The 27,382-nt window shown below is 38.7% G+C and overlaps 1 protein-coding gene across 1 annotated transcript; it reads right to left on the bottom strand.

Annotated features, from left to right (window-relative positions):
- LOC121413903 (frizzled-4-like) lies at window positions 1-3,952 on the bottom strand. Its single transcript, XM_041606898.1, has one exon. The coding sequence runs from the start codon at window positions 2,337-2,339 to the stop codon at window positions 600-602; it is 1,740 nt and encodes a 579-aa protein (XP_041462832.1). The 5' UTR covers window positions 2,340-3,952; the 3' UTR covers window positions 1-599.
- Between the last annotated feature and the right edge of the window lie 23,430 nt (window positions 3,953-27,382).

Below are 27,382 nucleotides of genomic sequence, written 5' to 3' on the forward strand. Positions count from 1 at the left end.
AACATAACGCAGATACAAACTATAGATAAGCTCTGACAGAATATTTCTATAAACATGTATACCATATCAATACACTTCGCCTTTGTTATACATGCAGGCTGCCAACATTCATTGGTGGCTATCAAGTTTGGAAGCAAGGTTTTGCCGTCTTCATACATTCTAATAAGACGAAGATGGGCAAAATACAGATAACAATGAAACATAGAAAACACATCAAAAATTCAGTCATAATAAAAGATACATGTACTGTAACAACCAGCACGGTCCTTTCCCGATAATATTTAAAAAACGTGAAGTGGGAATTCGATGTGCGTACTGTACTTCACTTTACATCTTTGGAGTTGCTTGAATAAAGAAGTTTTCAAAATACATAATGATAATACCATACATCACGTCAATTGTACCTGTAACGTTTTCAGCGTTCATAGATTTCTCTTCAGGTTTTGTCGCAGATTTGTCAGTTACATGTACATGTTATAGTGTTATACATGGACATGGCATTGAATGTATACTATTTTCAGTTATATATGATTAATAATATAAAAAAACATCATTTGACTTGTGTTCGAAATCGCCACGACCATCTTAATGGCCTTGGATTATACCGCCGTTTCGTCGCCGTTTCTATGACGTCCGTTCTTTTCGTCGCCCAATGGCGCACAACACACTAAAGCAGGGGCCATTCTTTCCAGAAATCGCCTCCACGATCGCATCGTCTTCGCCGACATAATCCACATTCCGCTCGTTATACCAACGACGAGCGACATGAATAACTTAAGCATGAACACCTCAATGTTAGGTGAAGCTTCACCATCCATCCAAACAATCCTGTTCGAATGCTCATAAAAGAAACACGCTACCACGATCGTTGCAGGAACGGTATAGAGTACAGAGAAGAGTCCTATTTTGACCATGAGTCGCTCTAACTTATCAGTCTTGGTGCCGTCGTTTTTCATGACGGATCGAATCTTGAACAACGAAATGAATCCCCCGAGGAGGAAGAGGGTCCCAACGGCGAGGTATGTGAACAACGGCGCGATGACGAACCCGGTGAGTGCCTCCAGACTTGAATTACCCACGAAACACATTCCCGTGAGTTCGTCGGCATCGACGACGCGCATGACGAGGATGATGACGGTTTTGACGAAGGGGATTCCCCACGCTGCGACATGGAAGTAACTGCTGTTCATTTGGATGGCCTCGTGACCCCACTTTAGTCCCGCAGCGAGGAACCAGGTGAAGGCTAGGATGACCCACCAGATAGAGCTTGCCATACCGAAGAAGTACAAGATGAGGAAGGTCACGGCGCATCCGGTGTTCTCCAAGCCCTCCTGGATTAAGAATTCGGCCACACCGTCATCATCACAGGCGATGATCGAACGACCGGCGATTAACCGGACGATGTACGCGATACTGAATACATTATAGCAAATGGATAGAAATATGATAGGTCGCTCTGGGTACCTGAAACGTACCGTGTCTATGGCGAATGTCAGCACTGTCATCGTGGTGGTCAAGAAACACAATCCAGCCCAAATGGCCATCCATATTTCGGTAAACTTTTTCTCGCTCTGGCTGAACAGAAAGTCTGCGTCACAACGCAACGCACACTTTTCATAACGCTTCACATAATGCCATTTCAGAGGTTCGCGGTGGTGTTGACAGTCCGGTTCACCTGGCTCCTGCGGTACGATCGCGGTCACGACGTCGCCGTCGGGGTTACTTATACCGTTCGTGTCCCCTTCACCCGGTGGTGGTCCCATACAAATATCATTTCCGTCACTTCGCTCGAGAAACTGTGAACAATTCAAAGCTTCTGCCCACTTGAATCCAAACTTGCTCAGTACAGGATTGCAACTGGCTCGGACGCGTTCACACAGCGGTCGACAAACACTAATCGGAACATCAATTTTATCCGTACAGTACGGCGCGTAGACGGAACAGAGGAAGAAACGAAGGTACGGAGAACAACCATACTGGATTAGAGGGGTAAAAGTTTGAAGTTGAAGTTCGGCATCTTGTTGAAGTTCGTGACCCACAAGATTAGGCATCCGCGTCATGTTGTAACCCACTCCTTTACATAGTTTGATGGTAATCGGTTCGCACTGCGCAGTTTGAGGGTCGAACTCATCAAAGTCTACATCTGGTATTGGTTGAGATAAACCACCGGTTGGTACTAAAACCATCGCCATCAACATCACAACACATGTGTGTAATAACGTGCCTCCATAGCTCATGGTCTTCCTCCAACATTTCGGATGTTGATTGAAACAATGTCTGTGACCTTTAATGTGACCTCCTGATGCACATTGTATGTTTTTAATCTCTGTTCTCCACATGATGGCGAAAGATGTTTATCTTATGACAGGATCACAAATCAGAAGCTAATGTAAACCTTCCACTTAAAAAAAGTGAACTCACACTGGTGATGAATAAACTTGGTAACAAAATTCGCTCCGTTTTATGGATATCTAACGTCGTCGGCGTAAACCGAGTTCACTACACGCATCCTTTGAATACAAAGACACATGAAAGTTGAATCCCTGAAGTTTTTTTTATGGAGAGGTAGATCTGGCTGAGAGCTCGAGAGAGAGAGAAGGAAAAAGTTACCCCTGAGCACAATTCCCTCCCTTCTTCAGTGTTTTTCTTCGCTCCGTATGGTTTCAGCTGCGGCGAAGAGGCGCGGCTCATGAAGGCTACATAACGTAATTAACTGCACATTGCTGTTGGATTTAGGCCATGCTCAGTCGGAAAAGACAGGTGATACAAGAAGATATGGGGGTGAACTCGTGCACAAAAACTATATTCCGTTGGTAATCCTACTGGGGTTCCATACGGCTAGTCCTCCGCTGAGTGAAGTCGGGCTCCCGCTCGCAATCCCCTGGTAATCACGGCGCCTTTCGGGCTATTGAGCTCTCCAATCACACATTTCACACCAATAAGATCCACGGTAGACTCGTCTAAATCGCCGTAAAGCACACGGTAAAATCAATTTACAAATCCAATCACAAGGTTTATATTCTTGATCATCTAGGCCTAGGAGATGTGGATAAGGGGTTGGGTTTTCCAAAGCACAGATGTTGAAGGGAAGGCTAATCGATGCTAGGCTTATGGAGCTTGGGGTAAAGGAGGACACAATGCTAACACGTGTAGACCTTTGATCCGAGCTAAAACCCTCCGTCCAAGTCGCTTTTGTCCCCAAAACACATTCGCAAGAGAAGAGTATCAACAGAGCGAACGATAAGCGAATATTGTGTTAGCTTTTAGCAACCAGAAGTTATTATTAATCCATCAGAACAGCGTAAAGAGAACCTGCTATGCTTTATTAATAATCCGGTACTTGTTCTCATTAGAGCGTAAACATACGGCAAGTCAGTCAGTCCACATGCGGCACCACTCACAATACTGAAGAGTGTGTGATAATGTTATTAGTGGCGAGCAGAAAAAAAAGGGCTAGGATGACAACATTTGCTCTTGCACTTTTCGCATAATCTCGTCGCCACAGATTCTCCCGTGTAATCAACGAATATTGACACAACATGTGGTGCATATCACGAATCAAGTAAAGCCCTTTTCTCCTTCTCCACCTTTGTTAGCTAGTCACACACGGGCAGCGGTCCGCCTGGCTATATCCCAAGGATATGCACCTTCTGGAATGCGACAGCACAGCAGAAATTGTTTCATCCAAAGTGCGTTGGAAATATAGAATCACAAATTTCCTCTTGCCGTTTCTCTATGATAATTCTCCTCAAGTATTAATGTCTGCCCCTCTCGCTCTCCCAAGTGAGCATCAGCGGGAACTCGTTTAGAAACCATCCAGCAAATTACGATGGTCTTGCCACAAAAGTCTCCTTCACAATAGACGTAATTTTGTAGTAAAGTGCCTTTCAACATTTATCTGGCTTTCCCTTTTTTAGCGGCGTCAAATCGCATCAAATGCTGCACGTTACGGCTAGCAGACGACCGCTACTCATTGTTTTGCTCGTGCGTGAAGCTCCGCCCATGATATGCCAACCGACTAATCCGTGATTGGCACTTACTAGAAACGCGTCGTGATTGGTCAAAGCGCATACCCCTTGGTCCCCAGTTATCATTATTCTTTAGATATTCAGACGCTGTTCGGTTATTTGAGACGGGTGTCAGGAAAATAAATCCATACAAAACTATATTGCAAAGTGAAGATGAGTTCAACATAATTTTTTCTACCACGAAATCATCTGACAATATTTGTCGTCTCACAAATTTGCTATCTTATAGATTTTAGAATCATATAACATTTCATATCTAGTCTACGCTCACTAACAGGGTCTGAAAACACATATTAAGGAAGTTGTGAAGTGGTCGGATGCCCCTGACAGAAGATGCGGCTTACCGTGACCAAAAAGAGACAAAACTGAAAATGGACAGCAAAGAGAAAATAGAAAGAAATCGAAAATTAGGTTTATAATCCCAGTATACACAATTGAAACAAATCAATGTGATTAGGCGTAGAAAGGATCAGCTGAATTATTTAGTGGCATTTAAAGGAATGCAAATAACAACTAGCCTAGAAGAATGGGGAGATGGAGGCTGGAATATGAAACATTACACAAAAGTGTTCGGTTGGTATTTATTAGTCGAATATTTTGCTTCAATCCTTACCAAATCACTTTCAGTAACATGTAAATGAGTATTTATTTCTGCGTAGAGTTTTGGAATTACAATCATAATGATTCACTTACTTGTTTTCCAGTCGTTAAAAACAATTTTCCGAAAAACAACAGAAACAACAAAGACAATAACGTAAGGGAGGGCCTTTTCAGATCAAAGTTAAGAGTCACCGTTGTACTTCATGTAAACAAAAATAAAATAGAATAGCTGTCTTCGTTTATTATTTTCCATTGTTGTTCCATTGATTAATTTTCTTCCCATTATTTGCGATTATGGAATAGAGAAGTCAGACTGTACTCACTTAGTCACTTCACATCATAATTCATGTATGCATTTCTGTTGTTTCAAAATTGCATTTTCTTGCGGAAGTTTGTTCACCATTTTCAAAAGTCACGGCTTGTTTGCAAAACATAAAAGACTGAGAAATGAAAAAGGGAGAAAAAAGGGTGCAATTCTGCATGAAATGTCGTACCTGAAATAGGAAAGGCGTGGAAAATTGGGAACTGTTAATCCCCAAACCGTGACGAATTATTCGGGAACAATTTGTGCCCATGGAATCCATTGTAGGTCACACAATGGCCATAGGTTTGTGTGTTATTGTTTCCAGTTTAGATTGCTTGTATGATGTAGTAGATGAAATGGGGATAAGCTATGAAAGGAATTATTGCCTATGGGCGCTGATGGATGGGGGGGGGGGTGGCATTAGTCTTTTCTTAAAGTTCATGGACCTCATATACTTTCACTACAAGGTCCGAGACACTTTCTTAGCAATTCATTTTCTCATGTGTATATATATATATATATTTTGAAAATAACAATATAACAATATGCATAATTATGCACATCAACTATCCAAAAACTAGAAATTATCAAATAAATAGTGGTGGTGATGATTATGATGATGACGATGATTATGATGATGGTGATGATGATGATGATGACGGTGGTGATGATGATGAAGACGACGACGACGACGATGATGATGTTGATGATGACGATGATGATGATGGTGGTGATGATGATGATGATGATGTTGATGACGATGATGACGATGATGATGGTGGTGATGATGATGATGATGTTGATGATGATGATGATGTTGATGATGATGATGATGATGATGATGATAGATTGTGATAATCACAATGAAATAATAAATTATGATTTAGTAATAAAGATAATGATGTAAAAATACCTTAAAAAGAGAGCATGAAAATGTGTACAAAATTGGGAAGAAATAAAGGGAGTGAGCCCATGCAACTCTTGGTGAAAACTGAAAATATCTGATATAATGACATTTTTGCAACTATAGGCTAATCATGCCATAAAGAGAGTCTTACAAGACTATAAAATATAATACAACATTAAATGAATTATTGAATAATGAAACTAAAAATAGTCCCCTCGACCCCTCCCGTCCTCCCCTCTCCCCTCTCCCCCTCCTCTCTCCCATCAAAATTCTTCCCTCCTACTATCCTCTTTCTCCATCTCCTCGAGTTCGTTCATCTGGTCTTTGCCCTCTCTCTCCCATCATCCCACATCCATATTTAGCTCCATAACCGGAGGGAAGGAAGGTAAACCCCATAGTCGTATTATTGTGTCAGAGGATGTTAGAGTTTAAGTATGTCAGGTAGAAAGGTCATGCACGACTAGTACATTCAATCTTGGAAAGAACTTACCCCTTGTTCGAAATAGTTTTAAGAGAAAATTTGGAGACAAACAAATAATCAGACGATGTGCGAGTGTGCACATTGAATATATGTTTTAAACAATGCTACTTCTAATGATAATAATAGGCAAAAGCACATTTGGAAATTGAATTCGTGAAAATTGTAGGTCTGTATTTTTCTCCAGAAAATACCTAAATTCTCGGTGAAGTGATTGATAAAACTAAATAGCTATCATGCAGAAGCATGATAGAATTAGATTTGTAAAAGAAAAAAAAGAACTGATAGAATGCGGACAATTGCATTTTTTTTTCTGCGATTCGTGAAATCAAAGGTGGTTAGGTTTTTTGGTGTTCTTTCAGCAAAATGATAAAATGATCTGCTAGAAATTTAACGATGAAATAAAACGAGAGATCCACATGTAGCGAAATGTATTATTCTTATAGCTTGGGCTTTGCTTGACAAAGGACTGTTTAATCACCATTATGGAGGGGGTCGTCCAAGTTCATCCACTTATTTATAGAAAGGGCCAGAGTGATTCCGTGTTGCGGAAAGGTTTTGAGAACACCATAATGGCAAGGGAAAGGTTACGTGGTGTTTGTCAAATCGAAGCAAAAACGGTAAGTTCATTTGTGGTTTTGACACAGACGTTTGAACCTTTCTTTATTGAAGAGGTGACTAAAAATGTTGCTTTGTAAATAATAAAGAATGAAATGATTGCCATGTGTCAGATAATGATAGCGAAATAATGATTATGGTTTTGTAGAAGAGATAGAGAACTTTAAAGGTCATATTTTCCAGGTATTGTTTTATAAAAAGTTACATTAAAATTACTCGTGATGCAGATTATTGAATACATAATTTTTTTTTGCATAATTCTGTTTGATTGTGATTATGATCTATTCATCATCTGGGTGCAGCATATGCTATACAAGACCTTTTCTTTAAACTAAAAATATCGTGTATGCCTACATAAATGAAGATGTTCGTAATATACATCACATATCATAGTCAATTCGCCTCGAACATGTCAAATGCTATTTCAAAAATATTCTATTTATATGCCTTGTATGTTTATCAAAAAGAATTTTGATGTTTCATTAAACAATCTCATACAGAAACCGATGCTCATTTGCGAAATAAGATATAGAGAATTATTCGTGGAATCAATCCTAATTGGCTTATTTTCTAATAGTGAGCAAAAGTGGTTAAAACAATACAGATGAATCTAAATGGAGATGATAAAACTTACAGCGGTTATATTAAGCAGTTCTTCATGTTCTTGATTCGTTGACCACTTAATTATCAATGGCTATCTCTATTTTTGTGGGAGGTTTTAGACTTATTTTGTAATACAAGATATCTTTCCTTTTTTCTGATCAAAATGGACCTTAGTTCATTGCACTGGAGCCATGAATGGCACCGGTACCGTGCTTGACGAACTTGAAAGACCTCTCTTTTATTATTCTTATCCATAATTATGAAACCGTATAAATATTATTTACCTGGTCTATCATCTAGGACTACAAATACATGTATATTTTGCGAACACCGCGTGCATATTATTTAAAGCAACAACAATCAGAGATCTCAGAAATTAAATGTAATAGTCGGAAGTATGATGAATAAAATTTTATCAGTCATGTTGTCTCCAGTCAGGGGTAATAGTTTTACCCATCCAATTATAATGATCATAATCAAATGGTAGGAAAATAAGTGGTCTGAATGTCTCTAAAAGGCATTCACCGCCATCGTTTTCATTACCTCCTTTGTTACTATCTTCGTTATCATCTTCATCATCATCTTCATCATCATCTTCTCATCACCACCACCACCACCATCATCGTCGTCGTCGTCGTCGTCATCATCATCATCAACATCATCATCATCCTCCTCACCATCATCATCGCCACCGTCATCACTACCCTTGCTGCCATCGAGATCATCATCATCACCACCACCATCATCATCATCGTCACCGTCATCACTACCCTCCCTGCCATGAAGATCAACATGATCATCATCAACAGCAACAGCATCATCATCATCATCATCATCCTTATCATCATTATGATCATCATCATCACCATCATCATCTTCATCGTCATCACTACCCTCCCTGCCATCAAGATCAACATCATCATCATCATCATCATCACCATCCTCCTCCTCCTTACAATCATCATCATCATCATCACCATCATCATCATCATCATCATCACCATCATCATCATCATTACCATCATCATCATCATCACCATCATCATCATCATTACCATCATCATCCTCCTCACGATCATCATCATCATCACCATCACCATCATCATCACCATCATCATCACCATCATCATCATCATCATCATCATTACCATCATCATCCTCCTCACGATCATCATCATCATCACCATCACCATCATCATCACCATCATCATCATCATCACCATCATCATCACCATCACCACCATCCTCCTCCTCCTTACAATCATCATCATCACCATCATCACCATCATCATCACCATCATCATCATCATCATCATCCTCACAATCATCATCACCATCATCATCATCATCATCACCATCATCATCATCATCATCATCATCACAATCATCATCACCATCATCATCATCATCATCATCATCATCACCATCATCACCATCATCATCACCATCATCATCCTCACAATCATCATCACCATCTATCACTATTATCATCCTCCTCTTCGTTGTCGTCGTTATAGCCATCGTCATCATAATCAACATCAATATCGTCTCCCCCCCTCCTTCCTTCGGCCCTTCGACTCAAGATAGTGACCATCCCATTAATTGTTTATGCTTTTCTTTCGCCATCCATGGTCCATGTATGCTTGGAACCGTTAAGACATGTTCAAGAGCACGAGACAGGGCGGTTTATCCGTCATTTTCATTCCAGAAATAACTTAAGAACTGCCTTTTTGAAGGGTTGAACTTGATAGTGACAGTCTGATCCCAGTCATAATGAAAGGATCGCTCCCTTCAATCCCCAGGCGGGAGGGTCTATCGCTCAATGATTTTCAATTTCGACGAGGGTCTGCACATTGACATCAGGTGAAAGCCAGGGGCAGAAAGGGGGAGGGAAAGAGAGAGATGATAAAAGGAGTAACGGGGGGGGGGGGCAGGAGCGGGAGGTGTTGGAATTGGGTTTAGCAGAATCATATTTTGATAATGATACTGCAAAGGTACGATATAGGGCGGCGCCTCTGGAGGGGGCAGGGGCGTTGGCGACCGCCCTGTTATGTTTTTCAAGTATAGTGAAAACGGTGGAGAGGAAAAGGGGTTGGAAGAAGAAGTAAGGTAACAAAAGAGAGTACAAACATGACAAAAGAGGTGTGTGTCGCTTAACTATCATCATGATCATTTTGTGAGAGAGCATAAGATAGGGGGGGGGGTCATCTTTATATCGTCTTGCCTACTATATGCAATGATTTTTCCATTTTGAAAGGAAAACCCCCATCAACAATCGATATGCTGTCTTATTTGTTTAATCGATGACCCCTTTTTTTTTTTGCTTTATTGCTTGTCACATTTTTTTTTTACATGTGTCCATCACAAAATTTCATGTGGACCCCCCTTAAAATTTTTGGCTTCCGCCGCCAATGGTCACACCAAGCAACCAACTCTATTTTCAATTTATTTTCAATGACATGCAGTCGTTCGGTTTGGAGTTAACGCTTGATGTAAGTGGCAACATAGACCTATTTCAGGTCTATATGGTGAAAACGACAAAACAGGCAAATGGTCAATAGGGGTAACAAGTACAACATCCGGGTATGTGATTCGTCATAATTGTCCGACGGTCCAAAATATGTGATGGAGATTTCAGGTACAAACCTTCGTATTCCATTATTGTCCGCCTCCCCCCCAAAAAAAAAAATAAATAAATAAATCATGGGCTTGGTAGTAGTCCATGATGAAGGCGCATGATACGACAAAACGGGCATGAAGGTCAACACAGGTAAAATCATTCGTCATAATTGTTCTACGGTCCAAAAATGATAAGTGATGCAGATAATAGAAAAGTAAAAACCTTCGTATCACATTATTGTCCGCCACAAAAGCGTGGGTTTGGTGGATTTGAACCGAGAGGGGTTGGTTCATCCACGTTCAAGTTTAATTTCATCTTTAGTGTATGATGGTGCGTGTCATGTCGCGCTTCGTAACATTCATAAGATAGAATCCTTTACACACAGATATTGGACGTCGTCTTCATTCAGAATCATTTCTGTCAAAACGGATCTGCAGAAAAATTATAAAGGTTCCCTGTTCCATCAGGGAATATCTGGACCTGGTGGGTGCTTCATGTCTGATGTTCATATAAGTTACGAGTGACTTTGAACCCACTAGCGATATTTTCTTGGGCGCTCAATCGTCACCAAGGTACAGTACCATTTATCACAAGAAATGATCGCCAGTCGTTCTTCTGAAGGAAAATGAAACCCTTGAAACAGGATAGCTTGCGCAAAAAAACAGAAAAATCAAAGAAAGAGATGAACAAAAGTTTGAGAAAAATTGAATGAATAATAAGAGAGCTATGAGCATTTGGAGTTTAGAACATTATTGTAATGTAGGTCCTTCTATTGGCAATGCGACAAAGATGAGTGATGTCACATGTGAACAACTTTCCCATTACCTTTCTATATATTTCACTTAAAATGTCTCTTTTATCACGTCTATCAGTAGATTATTTATTCTTTCTAAAGGAGGGCATGTAATACAGATTTTCAAAGAATACTTTACGGATAAAGAGTTTGTTTTACCCAAGAAAAAAAAACATTTTGGGGGTATTTTATAGTCCATAAATGGGAAAGTTGTTCACATGTGACATCACAAATTTCGTCGCATTGCCAATGAAAGGATGATCTCCATAGCATTAATGATCACAATATTCAAATGCTCATATCTTCTCATTATTTGTCAAATTTTTCTCAAACTTGCTTTGATCCTCTTCTTTGAGTTTTCTGTTTCCACAAAAGCCAACTTGTTCCAAAGGTTTCAGTCGCTCAAAACTTACATAAAACTATTGAAAATTTGCTATGATATTGTAACTTCCATGGATTGGTTGCATGCTGAGCCGCGTTACCATGGTAGTTGCTAAGATGGCTGCAACTCTCTGTGAAACGGATCTCAGAATTGCAACATCGGATGGAGTTCTATAATAGGGTAAAGCTTATGTCCATGGTCAGTTACACAATTGATATTAGTCTGAACTTGAATGGATGAACCATGGAGCTATAACAGCTCTATGGATGAACCAAGTTGCCGTTCCCCTCTTAGAGCCCCGTCAAACCTGACCGAATGTAGGCGGACGAAGGGTGACGAATGTGAAAATGAACTAAGTGCACGCGAATTCAACGAATTCAAATAAAATATCCGTCAAATCATGCGTTCAGTAACGATTGTCAAATTTTTATCAACGAACGGTAAGCGAAGGATAAATATGACATAAGGATTTCGATTTTTCGGTTCACCTCTTTGAGAAAACTGCGGCTCAAGGCGAGCGAAGGGTTGATATAACCCAATAAGACGAAGGAACAGTGAGCAATGGTTTGATATGGCGTGCGATTAGAAACGAAGACGAGGGAATAGATCAGGCAATCTTGTTCGTTGTGTCATCGTGTTGCTTCGTTACGGGTTCTTTCGAGATCGGTCCACTTTGGCAAAAGCGCGAAGAGGGACTATGCGCGACAATAACAAACGAGCGGTAAAGGAAAAATTACCGCAGACTATATAAGAGATGCGAATTCAAACAGATGACCAACGATTTTTCAATTCGTCGGGAAGTTTTAAACATGTTCAAAATTTCCGCGCGAATTTGAATAATCGCAGCTGTTAGTTCAGAAGATGTACGAACCCAAACACGAAGGGTAAATATGATTTACTATCAGTTATAAACGATTAAAAAAATGCCTTTCGCCAGCCATCGCAAAGCATATTTCAGGCAATTCGGTAAGGTGTGAGGGGGCCTTTAAATATAAAATATATCTTTAAGATCATATTACATTTCACGCATGTTTTCTGGCGACTTATGATATATTTCTGAAATTCTTCGCGCGCATTCCCCCAATGATCCACATCTTTTACGGGCAAATGAGTCGATTATTGATCGCTGAGAAATGGGGACTTTAAATGTCCCCACTGATTAACAAGAATTATTTTACCAATATAAAGAGATAATCTCTTTCAATGACAAGTTAGCCCCGCCCATCTATACACCCCTCTCCGTCTCTCCCCCTCCTCCCTTCTCTCTCTCTCTCTCTCTCTCCTCCCTTCTCTCTTAAACCCCATCTCACTCATCTTTCCTTATCTACATCGAGAGAGGAGAATCGTGAGTCATTGGTGCATGTAATGCTATATGTATACGTTACAATGCTAGATGTCACGAAACCTATGTCAGGTATGCCATCTTCACGCGTATAGTGTTATATCTCAATTAGACCTGATGATATATCTCATGCAGTTCAAATTAAAGGTTCAATGCTACTTCAGGAATTGCCGTGGTCGTGGTGAAATCTGCGCAAAATACTCGGAACCAATTTGGACTATTCAGCCTTGGAATATCGCCATCGATATTAATATAAGGGGTGGGGGGAGAGTGACAACAACAACAAAAAAAAGGATTATTGATCGTGCAGCGAATTACGTTTTAAAAATTTCACAAAACCATCTAACTGTGATCATTAATGCATGTTTGTTATTTTTATACTTTTATTCAAACCAACTTAAAACATGTAAACGTCAGTATTCTCTTTAACGAGTATCCGCATTTCAGATAAAAAAAATCATGGGATTATCTATACATGTATCTCCATGGATTAACCAGTAGATAAGAAGTGCAGCTTTAATCTGTCTTTTGAGTAGACACCGAGGACTTGATATGTCAGGAATACCTCACGTGACCCCCGTTCCACATACAATCAAGTTGACAGGGTGTCAGGCAGATTGTTACTTTCGATACGAAGTCGGATCCCCGGTTCCTATATTGTTAATTTGTTCTCTTTGCAAAAAAGAAAGAGATTAAAAAAAAACGAAACACAAACAAAAACATGATCAATGGGTATTCACTGAATCATGTTAATAATATAAATGCAGAATAACTACATCAAGAATTATTTCAATATGCCCGTTTGAAAAGTTCAACAGTTCTTGGGTGATTACGAAAGTCAGAAGCTCACATTTTCGACTTGTATTTGATTGTGAGTTGCATAATTCGTTTTTGCAATGTAATGGTTCCCTGAATAGGTTTCCAAAAAAATAAACAACGACAGCAAACAAAAAATAATAATCAGCAAAGTACATGTTGGCGCCTTGACTCGAGAATAAAATTAATCCACCTTAATTGTTTCCAGTTTGTCTGTCCCGTCTTCGCCTCGTTCAAAGTTACTGGTATACCGTTTACCCGCAACTTTATTTGGGGTCAGTAGAAATAAAATATCAGTTAATTTCTTTGTCAATGATTGTAGTAGCTTCTTCGTTAATTGTTTAATTGATAACCATTTAAAGAATGATGCAGCTTTTGAATTGACTATGAATATATCAATGAATAATTAATTATTCATCAAATCACACGCAAAGCAAGGCTTTAACTACCTTTTTTCCATTCAATTTTTTAAAGTCATGTCATACACAGAGTATATGTATAAGTGATTGATTCACTTTTGGTTACTTAACTATGTAATTTCCCCCTTTTTAATACAAATCAAACTAAGTTTGATTTGTAAGTAAGTCGTACTTTCCTGCCCCCATCATTCTATTGGCGCTTCATCCTTGTTTTTACTTTATCAGACATAAAACTGATAATAGTTGGAAAGAGGGGGGGGGGGTTAATGTTTCTGTTGCCATGGTAACTTAATGGTTTCTATCTGAGTTTTATATGTAAAAGCTAAAAGTGTGTATTTTATGTCAATTTACAGGCAAAAAGCATGTTGTTCCAAAACAGACCAAGATGCAAAATCTTTAAACTTTCATCTCTCTTACTCTCTCTCTCTGTTTTGGGGGAGGGGACGGTGGGGGGGGGGGGTTAGGGGTTCAGAAATGTTCATCTTTTCCAGACCTTCTTGGGCAGCCTTTCCTCAACCGGAAGAAGTTTGAATGGTAATCCCTTCGCTCCTGGCTCAGATTAGGGACTGAGTAAGCAGTGGGGATAAACATAGAACAAAACAGAATATTGGCAAAAGTTCCGACGAGAGAATAAAATTTTCTTTATATTCCAAAGCAAACATGTTGTTTTCCTCCCGGATTTGAGCCTTGGTCTGGTGTTGGGGTGCAAGGGAGTAGGGCGTGGTCACTCGGGACACCGACCGGGGCTCGGTGGAATCTCAAGAACGTTCACACTGGATCTGGACCAATATATGATTCGCCAGTGTGCACGATGCCCAAGTACAGCATCTGTATCTTGCGAGTCGTGTGAACGTTCTTCCATCTTCTCACTATGAACATGATGAAGGAGAATATGGTGGCCCTGAAGGGACATCGCAAATAGACCAAATCGCGAATATTCACGACAAAATTGGCGACGAAATTCACGACGTCGTGAATTTCGTCGTCAATATTCAAATTGGCGACGAAATTGGCGACGTCATGAATTTCGTTGCCAATTTCGTCGTGAATATTCGCGATTTGGTCTATTTGCGATGTCCCTTCAGGGCCACCATAGGAGAAACTAAGCAATCACACACCGTATTCAATGGAAATTGAAGCCATGTTTTGTTTCGCAATACTAAATTTAGTAAATATGAATAAGAAATCATCTTATTCAAAAGTTTTGTTTGAAACATCTGATGCTCCTAAAATAAAAACACTTTGACGATCATGGAAGTACCAGGGAATTTACGATTCGCTGGATGTACAACTTCCATATATTTGCGTTGTATCCGTTCTTTCTCTGTCTGTCCTAACTCTTTCCCTGTCTCTCACTACCCCCTCCCCCCGCCCTGTATTTTTCTGTCACTTTTTTCAAAGAGGAACGTTTACTCGTGGCATACACCTTGGTGCACGATCTGCTATTGTATGCCTATTGGTTTGTATAGTACCCCCGACATAAAGGAACCAAGAATCAGACCAAATATTGAGACTTGGATCTTTCTTCAGATCCCATGCAGGCTCTTCCCCTTGTGATATACATTACATATATCAATTCACTGTATTGTATATGTAGGTACCATTGACTAGTGTGTTGATATCATGGATTGTTCATTCCAAGAATTGTCAGTATAATCATGGCCATCTTGTAATAATTCTGCGGATGAAATTAAACTAAACATTCCAAATCGCATGATTGATATTTATTCATATACTGGAAGATTATTCATTTTCATTTCATTTCATTTATTACCATATCCATGATATCACAAATTATATAATATAACTCAGACATACAAATTACACAATTTATGTTACTGAACAATAAAGCATATAATATTAATAAACAAATTTGAATATGGGGGGAACATGCAAAAAAGCAAAGCTTGTTACAAGGCAAGTTCCCTGAGCATGATAGAGTATTATGCATGTAAGTATGATAGAGTAGAGTAAACCATAATTAAAAAAATTTCACCGAGGTAAACGATGAATTTTCATCAAAATCTGATATATGAAAATAATGAAGGTATTGAATTTAAAGTTTGGCCAGATTTTGTTTGAAACAGTTATATGCACACCCTCATGAATATGCAATAGTTGGGCTGATGACGTCATGCCCTCGCTTTCCCTTTCGTAAATCATGATTGTTTCCATGGGTGTCGATTTGTGCTGTGAATCTATTGTTCAAGGGGGGGGGTGATCTATTGTTTCATCCCCCATTTGAATAGTATGACGTCATTGATCGACACCAGTGATTTTTTTTTCATATTTCCACGCTGGTGTTTATGATTTGGCTCTCTTGTAACAAATATAGTTGCAGCAGTGATTATCTTACACATTAAGTCAGGAGACAAAATTTGAATGAATGTAATTTCATGCAATAGTAATTCAATTCATCTTTATTTCACAAGCAGACTAAAAAGACTCTTTAAAAAAACATGAATACAGTATAAACCGTTCAAAGATAACATATGATAATAACAATATTCCGCATTTATATGGCGCTAAACACATCGGAACGACGTCTCTTAGCGCTTTACAAATATATCATTACCCCGGTCATCGGATCCTTGCATGCCCGCATACAATGTATGCACCTTCTCCACTCCCTGGGGAGCATTCCAACAAGAGTTCCGAGACTCAATTGCTAGGCATACTACATAGGCTTTCGCATCCTACCGGGTACCCATTTAACACCTGGGTGGAGAGTGGCAAATTGTGGATTGACGCCTTGCCAAAGGACGCTCGGCCATGGTGGGATTCGAACCCTCTGATTACAAGGCGAGAGTCAGAACCGCCACACCACGGCGCTTGCACATAATGTAGAGCAGCTCATCACAAAATATATACATCTTCCATAATCATGATAATGCACAAAGATAAAATATACAAAATAATGAATGGAGATATGACATCAGCTTGTTCATTTCATATTCATCATGTTCATAAAGATACGCATACAGCGTTTAATCGAAATAATGCAAAATTTACTTGTCATATTCTTTGTCCGATATTGCCGAAATGTTGAGCGTTTGTTTGCCTATTTATTGTTTTATTTTCTACCTGGCATACCCCCTTCAACCTGGTAATTTCTTGTAAGTGAACTATTTCTTACCTAATCATTTCATTGATCTGACTACAGACCACGCCAATTTCTGTATACGTTTCAACTTTGTATTCCTTTTTGCCTCAAGAAAACTGAAAATGGAAATTTAGGCTTTGAGTGCGTTATGAATGTTTGAAAATCATACCACTTTGGGAAAATGTAGGGAACTCCCTTCTGCCTCAAAATAAAATATTGTTACACCTCAGAATTGCTACATTATCGTTAATTACCATATTCAAAATACATATTTGTGTTTTTTTTTCGTTATTCGCTTAATTAGAGCTATCATTCTTTCCCAGATTGTGTTATGCAACAGTCACACCAACACAATTGTTGCAAACCTACCAATGTATGCCATTTAAACTAACGTTATAGATTTGATCGGTTTGTGATCGTGTTTACTGGTGTGACTGGACCCGGTAAACATTGGAAAAAAAAGTGTCCATCACTCGTGTAAACTGTGAAGATTGAATCCATAAGCCCTGACACGATCTCACCCGATATCAAACAAATGTGGGGAAAGGCGAGTCAACAATTCGTCACATCTTAACTAAACTGGACTTTTTAGGAGCGTGTGAATCAATAGGGTTTGTATATGGATAACGGTTCAAGGACACGACATGCTCATGTTGATTCCATAACCATAAGTCATCACATTCGTTCGAAATGATAATGAGGATTGTTATGAATAGGAAAGGATTATAGTATGTTTGGGAATGGATGTTACATGGATAGCTGCGCAAGGGAAATGTAAGGAAAAATGCACTGCAAAAACTCTGGTGTTGATTTAACACCAGCCCTGAATTCATATAATATGTCCACACCAGAGAAGTGTAAGACAACACCAGTTTCCTTATGGTCTAACACCAGATAGGTGTTTATACAACACCAATTAGTATTAAAACAGCATCGGTTTGATTCCAAACTGGTGCTGTTTGAATACTTCTCTGGTGTGGACATATATAGATTCCGGGCTGGTGTTAAATCAACACCGGAGTTTTTGCAGTGTGGCATTGCGGGAAGGGAGAAAAAAATGTACTAAAGATAAAGAATGAAGCAGGAAAAAAGAGAAGAAAAAATACGAGGAGAGATTTCGGAGAGATGAGAAGGTAGATGGAAATTTAAAAAAATGATTGAATTAATAGGATTTAGATGCAAATAAGACTATATGGAGCTTTACTTTGAAAGAGGGATGTAAATAGTCATATTCGATGTTCGCTCTGTATCAAACATGTCAAACGTACAAAAGTAGCAATGACCATTATAAATTTCATTCTTACAATGACCAACAACATGAACAAGAGATGTGAACAAAATTATTCACATTTATTTTGGGGGCTCATCATTCTATGCTTGTAAGTCCATGTGTCGATGAGAGCAAACACAGCTTTAATACGAATACCAACGGTATCACCTCCATCTGCTTCGGAGCTCTCGGCACTCTCAAGTATTTGTTTAAACCTGTCAAATTTAATTAATTTCCCGGTCAAAGGGTGGAAAATTCAACACTAAAATAGAAAACAAGTATATATACACATCCCCACCCCTCTCCTCATCTGTTAGTGCTATTTTCATCGCGACCCAAAATAACCAAATTGCAAAGTCCATGGAGAACGCGCCATGTCAATATTTGTATGTTTGTTCACTAATTTACTCCACTGATTGGTACCAGATTATGTATTCCCGGTCATTATAAGGCAATTGTTTATGATTTTCAGATCTACACCAAGGTTTGTAGACACTTCAAATTGTTTTCGTTGCAAAAGGACCTTTTGGGTATTATTTTGTAATCAGCAGATCGGTGACTGTACAGTTTGGGAACATGATGGTGACAGTTTACTCAACGAACATGAGATTTTGAACATCTTTTTCTGAAATTTTTGTTTATAATTCTACTTGTTTGTCACAATGACAATCATTTTCTAGTGATTTCCCCATCATCAGAATCATGTAAACGTTCTCCATGTATTTCCTCATTATGCTTAAAGCCGTTTCCAATATTTCGCTAATAAATCTGTCATCATCCTCGTGAAATTGGTGATATCCTCAGCATAATAATGAACACGAAGTAATCTAATGGTACTAACAATTGTTTTGTTCTTTTGTTAAAGAATTGTTAACTACATTTGAATGTATACGGCGTGCCACTTCGTTCACTTTTAACACACATGCATCTTTACCATACAAATTATACAAACAATGGTAGGGGATTTCAGGGTAACTTCGTACCATCTGTGTACCAGGGCCCTGTCTCACAAAGAGTTACGATTGATCCGATCAACCTAAACTGTATGGGAAAACCAAAAGTGTCACATTTTTAATCCAGGAAATTTGCAAATGTCTTTTGTAAGCACAAAAAAAACACACTGAATTTTCAAGAAAACGATGATTGTATGATGACTTAACATCATATCAAGAAAATATTTTGAACAAAAATCCCTGGGGCCACTTACATTGACGAGTGGATACCACGCGCGACCAAAAAACACGTAAAAAGGATATCTTCTTCAAGATAGGGCACGTTACGTACGTAACGTGATTAGGGTGTCAAAACATCTATTTCGCTTGGAAAGCTACGTGTTTAGGGTCAAATTTGCGGGGATGATAAAACAAAATTAAAATGTTTTATAAAGGATGTCCTTTTGCCACAACACTACGCGTTTAGAGTCCGATTTGCGCGAGATGTGGAAGGTGGGGCCTTACTTAACCAAATGATGTGTAAAAGTAAAACCGACGACCGACGGACCCGTGACATAACAATAAAGTATTGCTGTACTTGGTTGGGGTTCATTTCAGGGAATACTTGCCAAGAGTATGTTATGTTTCAAGTACTTGTTAAGGGTAGGGTTTTACACGCCAATACTTGTTAAGGGGTGCATGTTCGGAATATGGAAAATAACGTGTTTAGGGTGCTTTTCGAGACCCCATGGTCGACTCTGGTATCCACTCGTCAATGGAAGTACCCCCTCCCCCGGGGGGGGGGGGGCAAAAATGCATTTTGGATGTTGACGTTGCTGGCTTTACATAGTTTTGATTGATCAGATCAGATGCAAACTCTTTGTAAGACGGGGCCCGATTCGATTCAGCCTCTCATAGTCATACACCGTAATTATGGATATATAACCTTTTGGTTATTTCAATTTTTGGCGGCTTTCTTTTATGTAGTTTTCCATTCCATTTTCATCGGGGGGGGGGGGGGGTGGCCAAAGTTGAAAAACGTGATAAGAAACTCTGACCGGTTCGTAGTCTTAATCACTGACCCATTGATTGTCATTGTGTTAAGTCACAGATCTAGACCACGTTTCATCTTTACCTAATTCTTCTTGCTTGCTCGACCTCATTTTCAGTCACGTAATGTCATCTTTTAGACTCTAGAGATCATGTCTATTTTTATGGGTTGTCTCTCAATATCTCAACAAGAAGGTGGTCTTCTTGTCTTCATTCTCAAGCCTACGATCTGACCACGAACCCATTGTTTTCTCGTTAGTATTCAATGGAAAGAAAAACGTTTTCTTTTCATGACAAACATTGGTTAACAAGACAATATTGACAAAGTCATGGTAGGGCCATGTCATCATGGCTCTGAGACTGATAGAGCTTCGCTAAGAAAAAAGGAGGGCACAATCCGGGGGCACAATATTCCATATTTTGTTACTCTGCATAGGCATAAAAACTATTCACATGAAAATATTATATAAAAGGGTAAATTATCAAAGAACGCTTGGTATGATGATTCATGATTAAACATATTAAAAAGAATACTAAAATCGCTATATTTGAGAGATATTGATTTTTTTTAAAGTAGTATTTTTAAAAGTAATAATTGATACCCTGAAAATCGATAAGAAGATGAGGGGATGGGGCAAGAGTGCGTGAGAGTGTAAGTGTGTGTGTGTGTGTGTGAGGGTGAGGGAGAGAGATGGAGATAATGAGGGGGAGGGGGGAGAAGGGGGTCCCAAAGGGACAAAGAAGGGGATCAGCCGAAAGACGAAGGGGGTCAGATTTTGGAATCAAGAAAACGGGGGCATTCTTACTTGTTCGTTCGGTTCACTCCCTCGTAAAAAATGCCTTATTGCAGTAAAGAAACTTAAACCCTGGTTTCCCTGATAAAAAAAAACATTATCTGCGCTCGATCGCTACGATTTATTTTTTTAGGATACCGTTCTAAACAGCCTTCTAGTTCCCGTTTACGTCTTCCTGAGCCCTCACTTCGCATTTTAGTGTGCCGAAAATTAAAAATTCATGCACTTAAACATAAATAGATTTTCAATAAATAAATATATAGATATATATATATATTTTCTTTTTTTTCCCGGACAGATGTTTCAGTCCCTCACCTCCCCCACCTTCGTTGAAAATAAATGGCTGATGATGCAACGGGCATTCCAAACGATCAGAAGTTATATCGTGTAAAAAAAACCCTGATCATCCACATGAACACTCCATCAGGGCTTTGATATCGACGGACGAGCTTTTCAACATAACGGAAAACAGAAAACTTCTTATGCAAAGCCGACTTCAGTCCATAGAAAAACCCGATAGCCTGTTTTCATCCATATAATTACATTGCTGAATCGCCTTTGTCGTCTATTGTTGTGAGGTAATTGTGAAGGGAGGCATATTTTCGAACTGTCGAACCGAGTCAGGGAAACCCGATTGGAGATCCCCCTCTCTCTCTTTACATTTTTAAAATTTCATTTTAAAGAAAGTGTTTCATCGAGCTATTAAAATCCAAGTGAAACCTTATATCCTGTGACTTGATGACGTCAAGCAGATTATTTATTTGACAAAACATTGGAATCCATATAAAGTGTAATATAAAAAATAATCATGATAGTCACCATATACTGCAATGTAGTCGTGGATCAAGGAGATCGGGAGGCATGCCCACCTAATTATGACCCAAATGTGAATACGTTAATGAGAAGCAACCGCTCTACAAGTAGCTATGTTCCGCCCTTTTTCTGGAAGTGAAGATGATATAGACACTTTTTGGGGGTGGGGTCATCTATACTTTTGCCTTTTGGAATTTAAAAAATCCTTTTGTTATTTTTTTTCATTTTGAGATTCATCGGGAGGGAACGTATGGTGTTATGGCGGTTTGAGGAGTGATAATCGGGGGGGGGGGGGGCTGTTTATATATTATATATATATATATATATATATATATATATATATATATATATATATATATATATAAAGGTTTGAATTAATGACCTCGGAGCTATATATATATAGCTCCGAGGTCATTAATTCAAACCTTTTTTCACTCACAGTTCAAGAAATATCAACAACAGACAATCAATTAAATGTAATCAATGATCAACTATACAGAGTTCGCCGAACGAGTATCAGATACAGTTTCAACCATCATCTTCAGGACTCCTCTTGACAGTCACTTGAGAGGCTGAGCTGGAGCACAGATACAACCGGCTTCTATCAGATTTATAATACTTCAAACACTCGGCTTCAAAGCTTGTTCGTTTGGTTTTAATTTTCTCTGCACCAATTCCTTTAAAACTATCGAATTTAGAATATAAATATTCTTAATTTGCATAAAATCGTTCGAATTCGAAAATAATAAATAGAATTTCTGAAATCATAACTGAGGATGCAGGATGCAAAATGTTTGCCCAGGTATATGTGATGTGGTCACAATCTGTAAGTATTCGATGCATTTTATTTCATTTTCACGATGAAAAGGGTCCCCCTGTCCCTTCATTCTAGCCATAGGCCCCTTTAGTGCTTCAGCAATTACATAGCGTGTGTGTCTCGATCGGTGATAGCAATAATGAAATGTTTTGTTGTCGGGAGAGTGAGAAGAGAGCCCAAACAAAGGGTTCTTATGATAATTTCTTTAACACCTTCCCCTTTCTTTCACAAAGAGGTGTGAAAAAGCCCAGATCAACTATTTTCCGCATTCAAAAGGAAAAGAATGAGCTACGAAAACAGGGTGTCACCTGACCAACATGGAATGGGGGACCGCGAAGGGTAGGGGAGACTGACCAAATGTTAACCACCCAAATGACCCCGAAATTAAGTATTTTCAAAATTTTAGAAGTACTTATCAACGTAATTATATTTTGATGGGAGATCTATACGGGCACCAGTTTAAAAAAAATGATGTGATGTAATGAGGGGCAATTATTATGTAGAGCAGAGAGAATCAATTATGTCATGTATGTAGAGCAGAGAAGAGGGTGCTCCGTGTTTGTGAAACGGTGAAAATCTCTCGATAATAACAATTCTTTTCTTTTATCCCAGCTCTCTTCTTTCTCCTCCTCTTCCTCCTCGTACTTCTTGGTTATCATGTGTTTTGCTTTGCATTCTTCCCTTTTCCTCTTTCCCTTCTCGTAATTTTTCTTCTCCCTTTTCGTGTTCATTTCTTCGCCATTTAAAATGTCCCCGCAACTAATGTTTACATGATATCTAGGGGTGTTTCACCCCCACGCATGCACATAATCCGATCTTCAGTATATTTCAGGTAACTCTGAAAATATGATTTCTCCACATTTTTATCAAATTATTAACATTTAAAAAGAATATACGGTAGAAGCGGCATATTTGAAAAGTTCATTAGCAATTACTGCCATTTGCCATGTTTGCTATGGAAAGGGAGGGAGCAATCCTTCCACACGCTGTGCAAGTGTGAAAATGAAATCGATGAAATGAATAATGTTTTTAAGAAGCTCGGCAGGATGCCGCACGTAAAGATCAGTCATCGTAAAATGCGATATTAATGAAATAAACCCAGATCAAAACAGTTTGCAATTGTTACAGCCCCAAATAGACCACACCAAGCATCCCATTTCGCGCGACAGTGCTTCGATTGCGAGATTTGGGGGATTCCTTCTTGCTCATTCTCTATTCAAGGAAATAAATTGGCAGCCTGGGGAACATAAATAATTTGTTTAGCTTTAAAGAAGGCGGGTTTTAATCTTCCAGCTTATGTGATTCCACGTCCTTGTGGAGCAAATTAGGAAGAAGGAAATACATAAAGTCTATTTTAGCATAAATTACTTGTGGTCCAGTTCGGCGAGGAAAAGAAGTCCAAAGATCCAATATGACCAACCCGCAATTTTCCCGATTTTCCAAACACTTAAAGGGGAATCCAACCCAAATAAAAACTTGTTTTTATAAGAAAAAGAAAAATCAGACAAGTTGATAGGTGAAAGTTTGAACAATATTGGACAAACGACAAGAAAGTTATGAATTTATAAAAGTTGTAAATATTGGTAATCACTATATTCATGGAGACTTCAAATTTGCCGCATATGGGATGGCATAGTGATGTAAGGCAAGGACTACTCTTCCATGTACTCCAATACATATTATGGCTAAAATGTCATTTTCCCAAAAGTTTTATTTCAAATTATATTTTTCTTTCATGAGGACATAAAACAGTATTACTGCCCCAGGGGAATTGGTACTTAGGAGAAAACCACAAATCCCTGATAATAAAGTACATGGCCTATGGGAAAGTTGTCCTTGCCCCTTGTCATAATTTACTTACCCAGTTGCCAATATTCTGTTTAATTTATTTTTCTCCTTCCCAAAACAACATTTTATGGCCAAGGCTGGATTCCCTTTAATCCTATTTCACACCCTTCCTCTTTTTTTCTCCCCTCCCTCTTCCCGCACTAAAATATGTATATTTTGCCTCTATCATTAAACTTTGCTCTTCTTCTCATCCAATAACGTGAATAAACATATTTCCATTTCTTAATTTTTTCTTATAACCGTCTCTGTTATATCCCTTTCCCTCTTTGAATGATCCGTTTCCTTTAATTCCCTCCATCTTTTTTTTTGTCCTATACGTTCCCTTACAATCTTTCTTTTATTGTTGATTTTAATAAGCCTCAGTTCTCAAATAGCCCCCAAAATGTTCCAGCGCGCGACAGGCCTTCAAAGGCGTCAACTCATTTGAAATCTGATTTCCTTTCTTTCACACCTATATCACAATCGCCACTAATTATTGTTGGGAAAATGCTCATTATTTCGCCAATTGTTAGATGCGTCAATACTACAGGACACTGGTACTGGCATTATGAAAATTATGATCAATTATTGACGAATTAAGCATCATTATAATGATTAGAGACAGACAGAGACAGTGATCAACAGTTGAATTTCTTGAATTTCTTGGGGATCGACAGCCGCTGGTTATCAGATGTTATACACACCATACTAATCATGATCATCATGATCATCATCATCAGTAGCAGCAGCAGCAGCAGCAGCAGCCGCCGCAACAGCGTCAATCGTCATCGACAACATCATAACAACCACACAATCGAAAGTAGCAATAACATCAATTTAATTTCCAACAGAAAAATATAAAAAAAACAATGATGTATTGCATATGACATAATCATTAACCCACCCTCGATATTACAGCTCACAGCTTGTCCTACATATTTTCCTCATTATAAAAATGTCATCATCCTATTCATCAGTATTATCAATGACCGTACGCAGATTTTTTCTTCTGGGTTGGGGGACGCAAATATTTTTCTCGAAGAAACTCGAAAGCGAAGGAGCGAAGCGACCGAGCTTGTCATGCCATTTTAAAAGTGATATTGAAGGATTTCTTGCACACTTTTGGGGGTAAATTTTATTAAAAATTTCTGTAAAAAATGCAAATTTTCAGAATTTCGGAAGGGGGGGAGGGACTTCACGTCACGGCGTAAGACCAAGCCATGATCATGCGTTGATCACCACCATCAGCATCTTCCATCTCCTTCTTTTTGTTTACTCTTCTTCTTTATCTTTCTTCTTCATCTTCTTCTTCTTCTCCTCCTCTTCTTCTTCTTTTTCTTTTTTTTTCTTCTTCTTCTTCTTCATCATCACTAACACAACACATCTTTTTTGACAAACAAAATACAAATTTCTTCTTCAGCACTAATATCATTCCACGCAACACATTTCTCTGACAAACATTGACAAACGAAACAGAAATGAAGTTAATAGGCAATATTATCATTCACAACCTTCAAAAGGATCGGAATTCAATTTGGATTCAGGTCCATAGGGTATTCCTGTGTTTATTTAATGTCATTTATTCGCAAATTAATTCTTGCCGCTCTGTTCGGCCATGTTTTCGGAAACAATTCCAATGAGAATCTAAATACCAAACAAGGACAACACGACGCCGAAGAAGGTTGTCCTTCCTCGCCCCAATCTGCTAAAGAGTAGCCCAATTATTTCTTTGTTCCTCCGGGGAAAACAGATTTAGATGCTATCAACTTTTCTTTGTGACGTGCTATCAAACAGATATCAGAAGCAATATCTTGGAACAATCGTCGCCATGGCAACGTCAATCCATTACGCAATGTGACCTTGGATAACCTCAGCACGAGCGGTGGTCTCGCGGGGAAGTCTGTTAGATTATAGAGCGCGCCACTTTGTTCAGAATAAACAGAATTCTTCATACACTGACAAGCACAGACGAAACATACGGATCACGGAAGATTGCCCATTGGATCAACTCACCCGATGTTTCATTAGATTAAAAAAATTCCAAGGTTTTTAACATTCTTGAATTTCAGATATTGGGGGAGATAAGAGTAACATAATGCCGATTGTTTCTTTCGGCTGATTACAGTCGGGGAGTCTAAACAAAATGTCTTTTGAAACCGGCCTCTTGAGTCGAGTGCGTGAGTCATATCCAATTACTCAGGACGGTGTTTTACACAAGATGTTACGGAATTGTGATATGTATTAATTAGACGGAGTTTTTTTTTTGCATGAAGAATAGTCATTAATATCTCAGTAAATTGTTGGAAACAATTAACAAAGAAATTGCGGTCTTGAAAAGTAATGCAAAGTCAATACTTAGAGAGCATATCCCCGTAGGCCTATGGCACCTTAAAATTTGATTTGACGAATTTTGAAACCACTTTGATATTAATAAGAATTAAAGAATATCATCCAACCCTCGTAAAAAAAATGAAAGGAATAACATCAAACGACCTACCCAGTGTTTCCATAGATCCAAACCATTTTTTCCAAAACTGAATCCCAAATCATATATACTCAAGAAATTTTTTGTCTTTTTGTTATGAACGAAATTTGAGCTCTGAGCGCTAGCAGAAGATTTTGAGCTACATAATTATGAGGCAAACAATTCTTTAAATATAACATGAATATTGAAAGTTGCTACGTTTAATTGTTTAACGGTGTCGGATTACCCGGAATTTCCTGGGTTTTTTCATTTCCCGAAAATTACCTGGAAATGATCCGGATTTCTGGGAATACGGGAAATTTCCATCAAAGTGGAAACACTGAACCTACCAAGGTGTGAAAAAGTTGACTCGATTAAAAATCAATTTCATTAGTTTCTCAA

The sequence above is a fragment of the Lytechinus variegatus genome, chromosome 4, assembly GCF_018143015.1.
Source record: "Lytechinus variegatus isolate NC3 chromosome 4, Lvar_3.0, whole genome shotgun sequence".
In the NCBI taxonomy this organism is placed as follows: Eukaryota; Metazoa; Echinodermata; class Echinoidea; order Temnopleuroida; family Toxopneustidae; genus Lytechinus; species Lytechinus variegatus.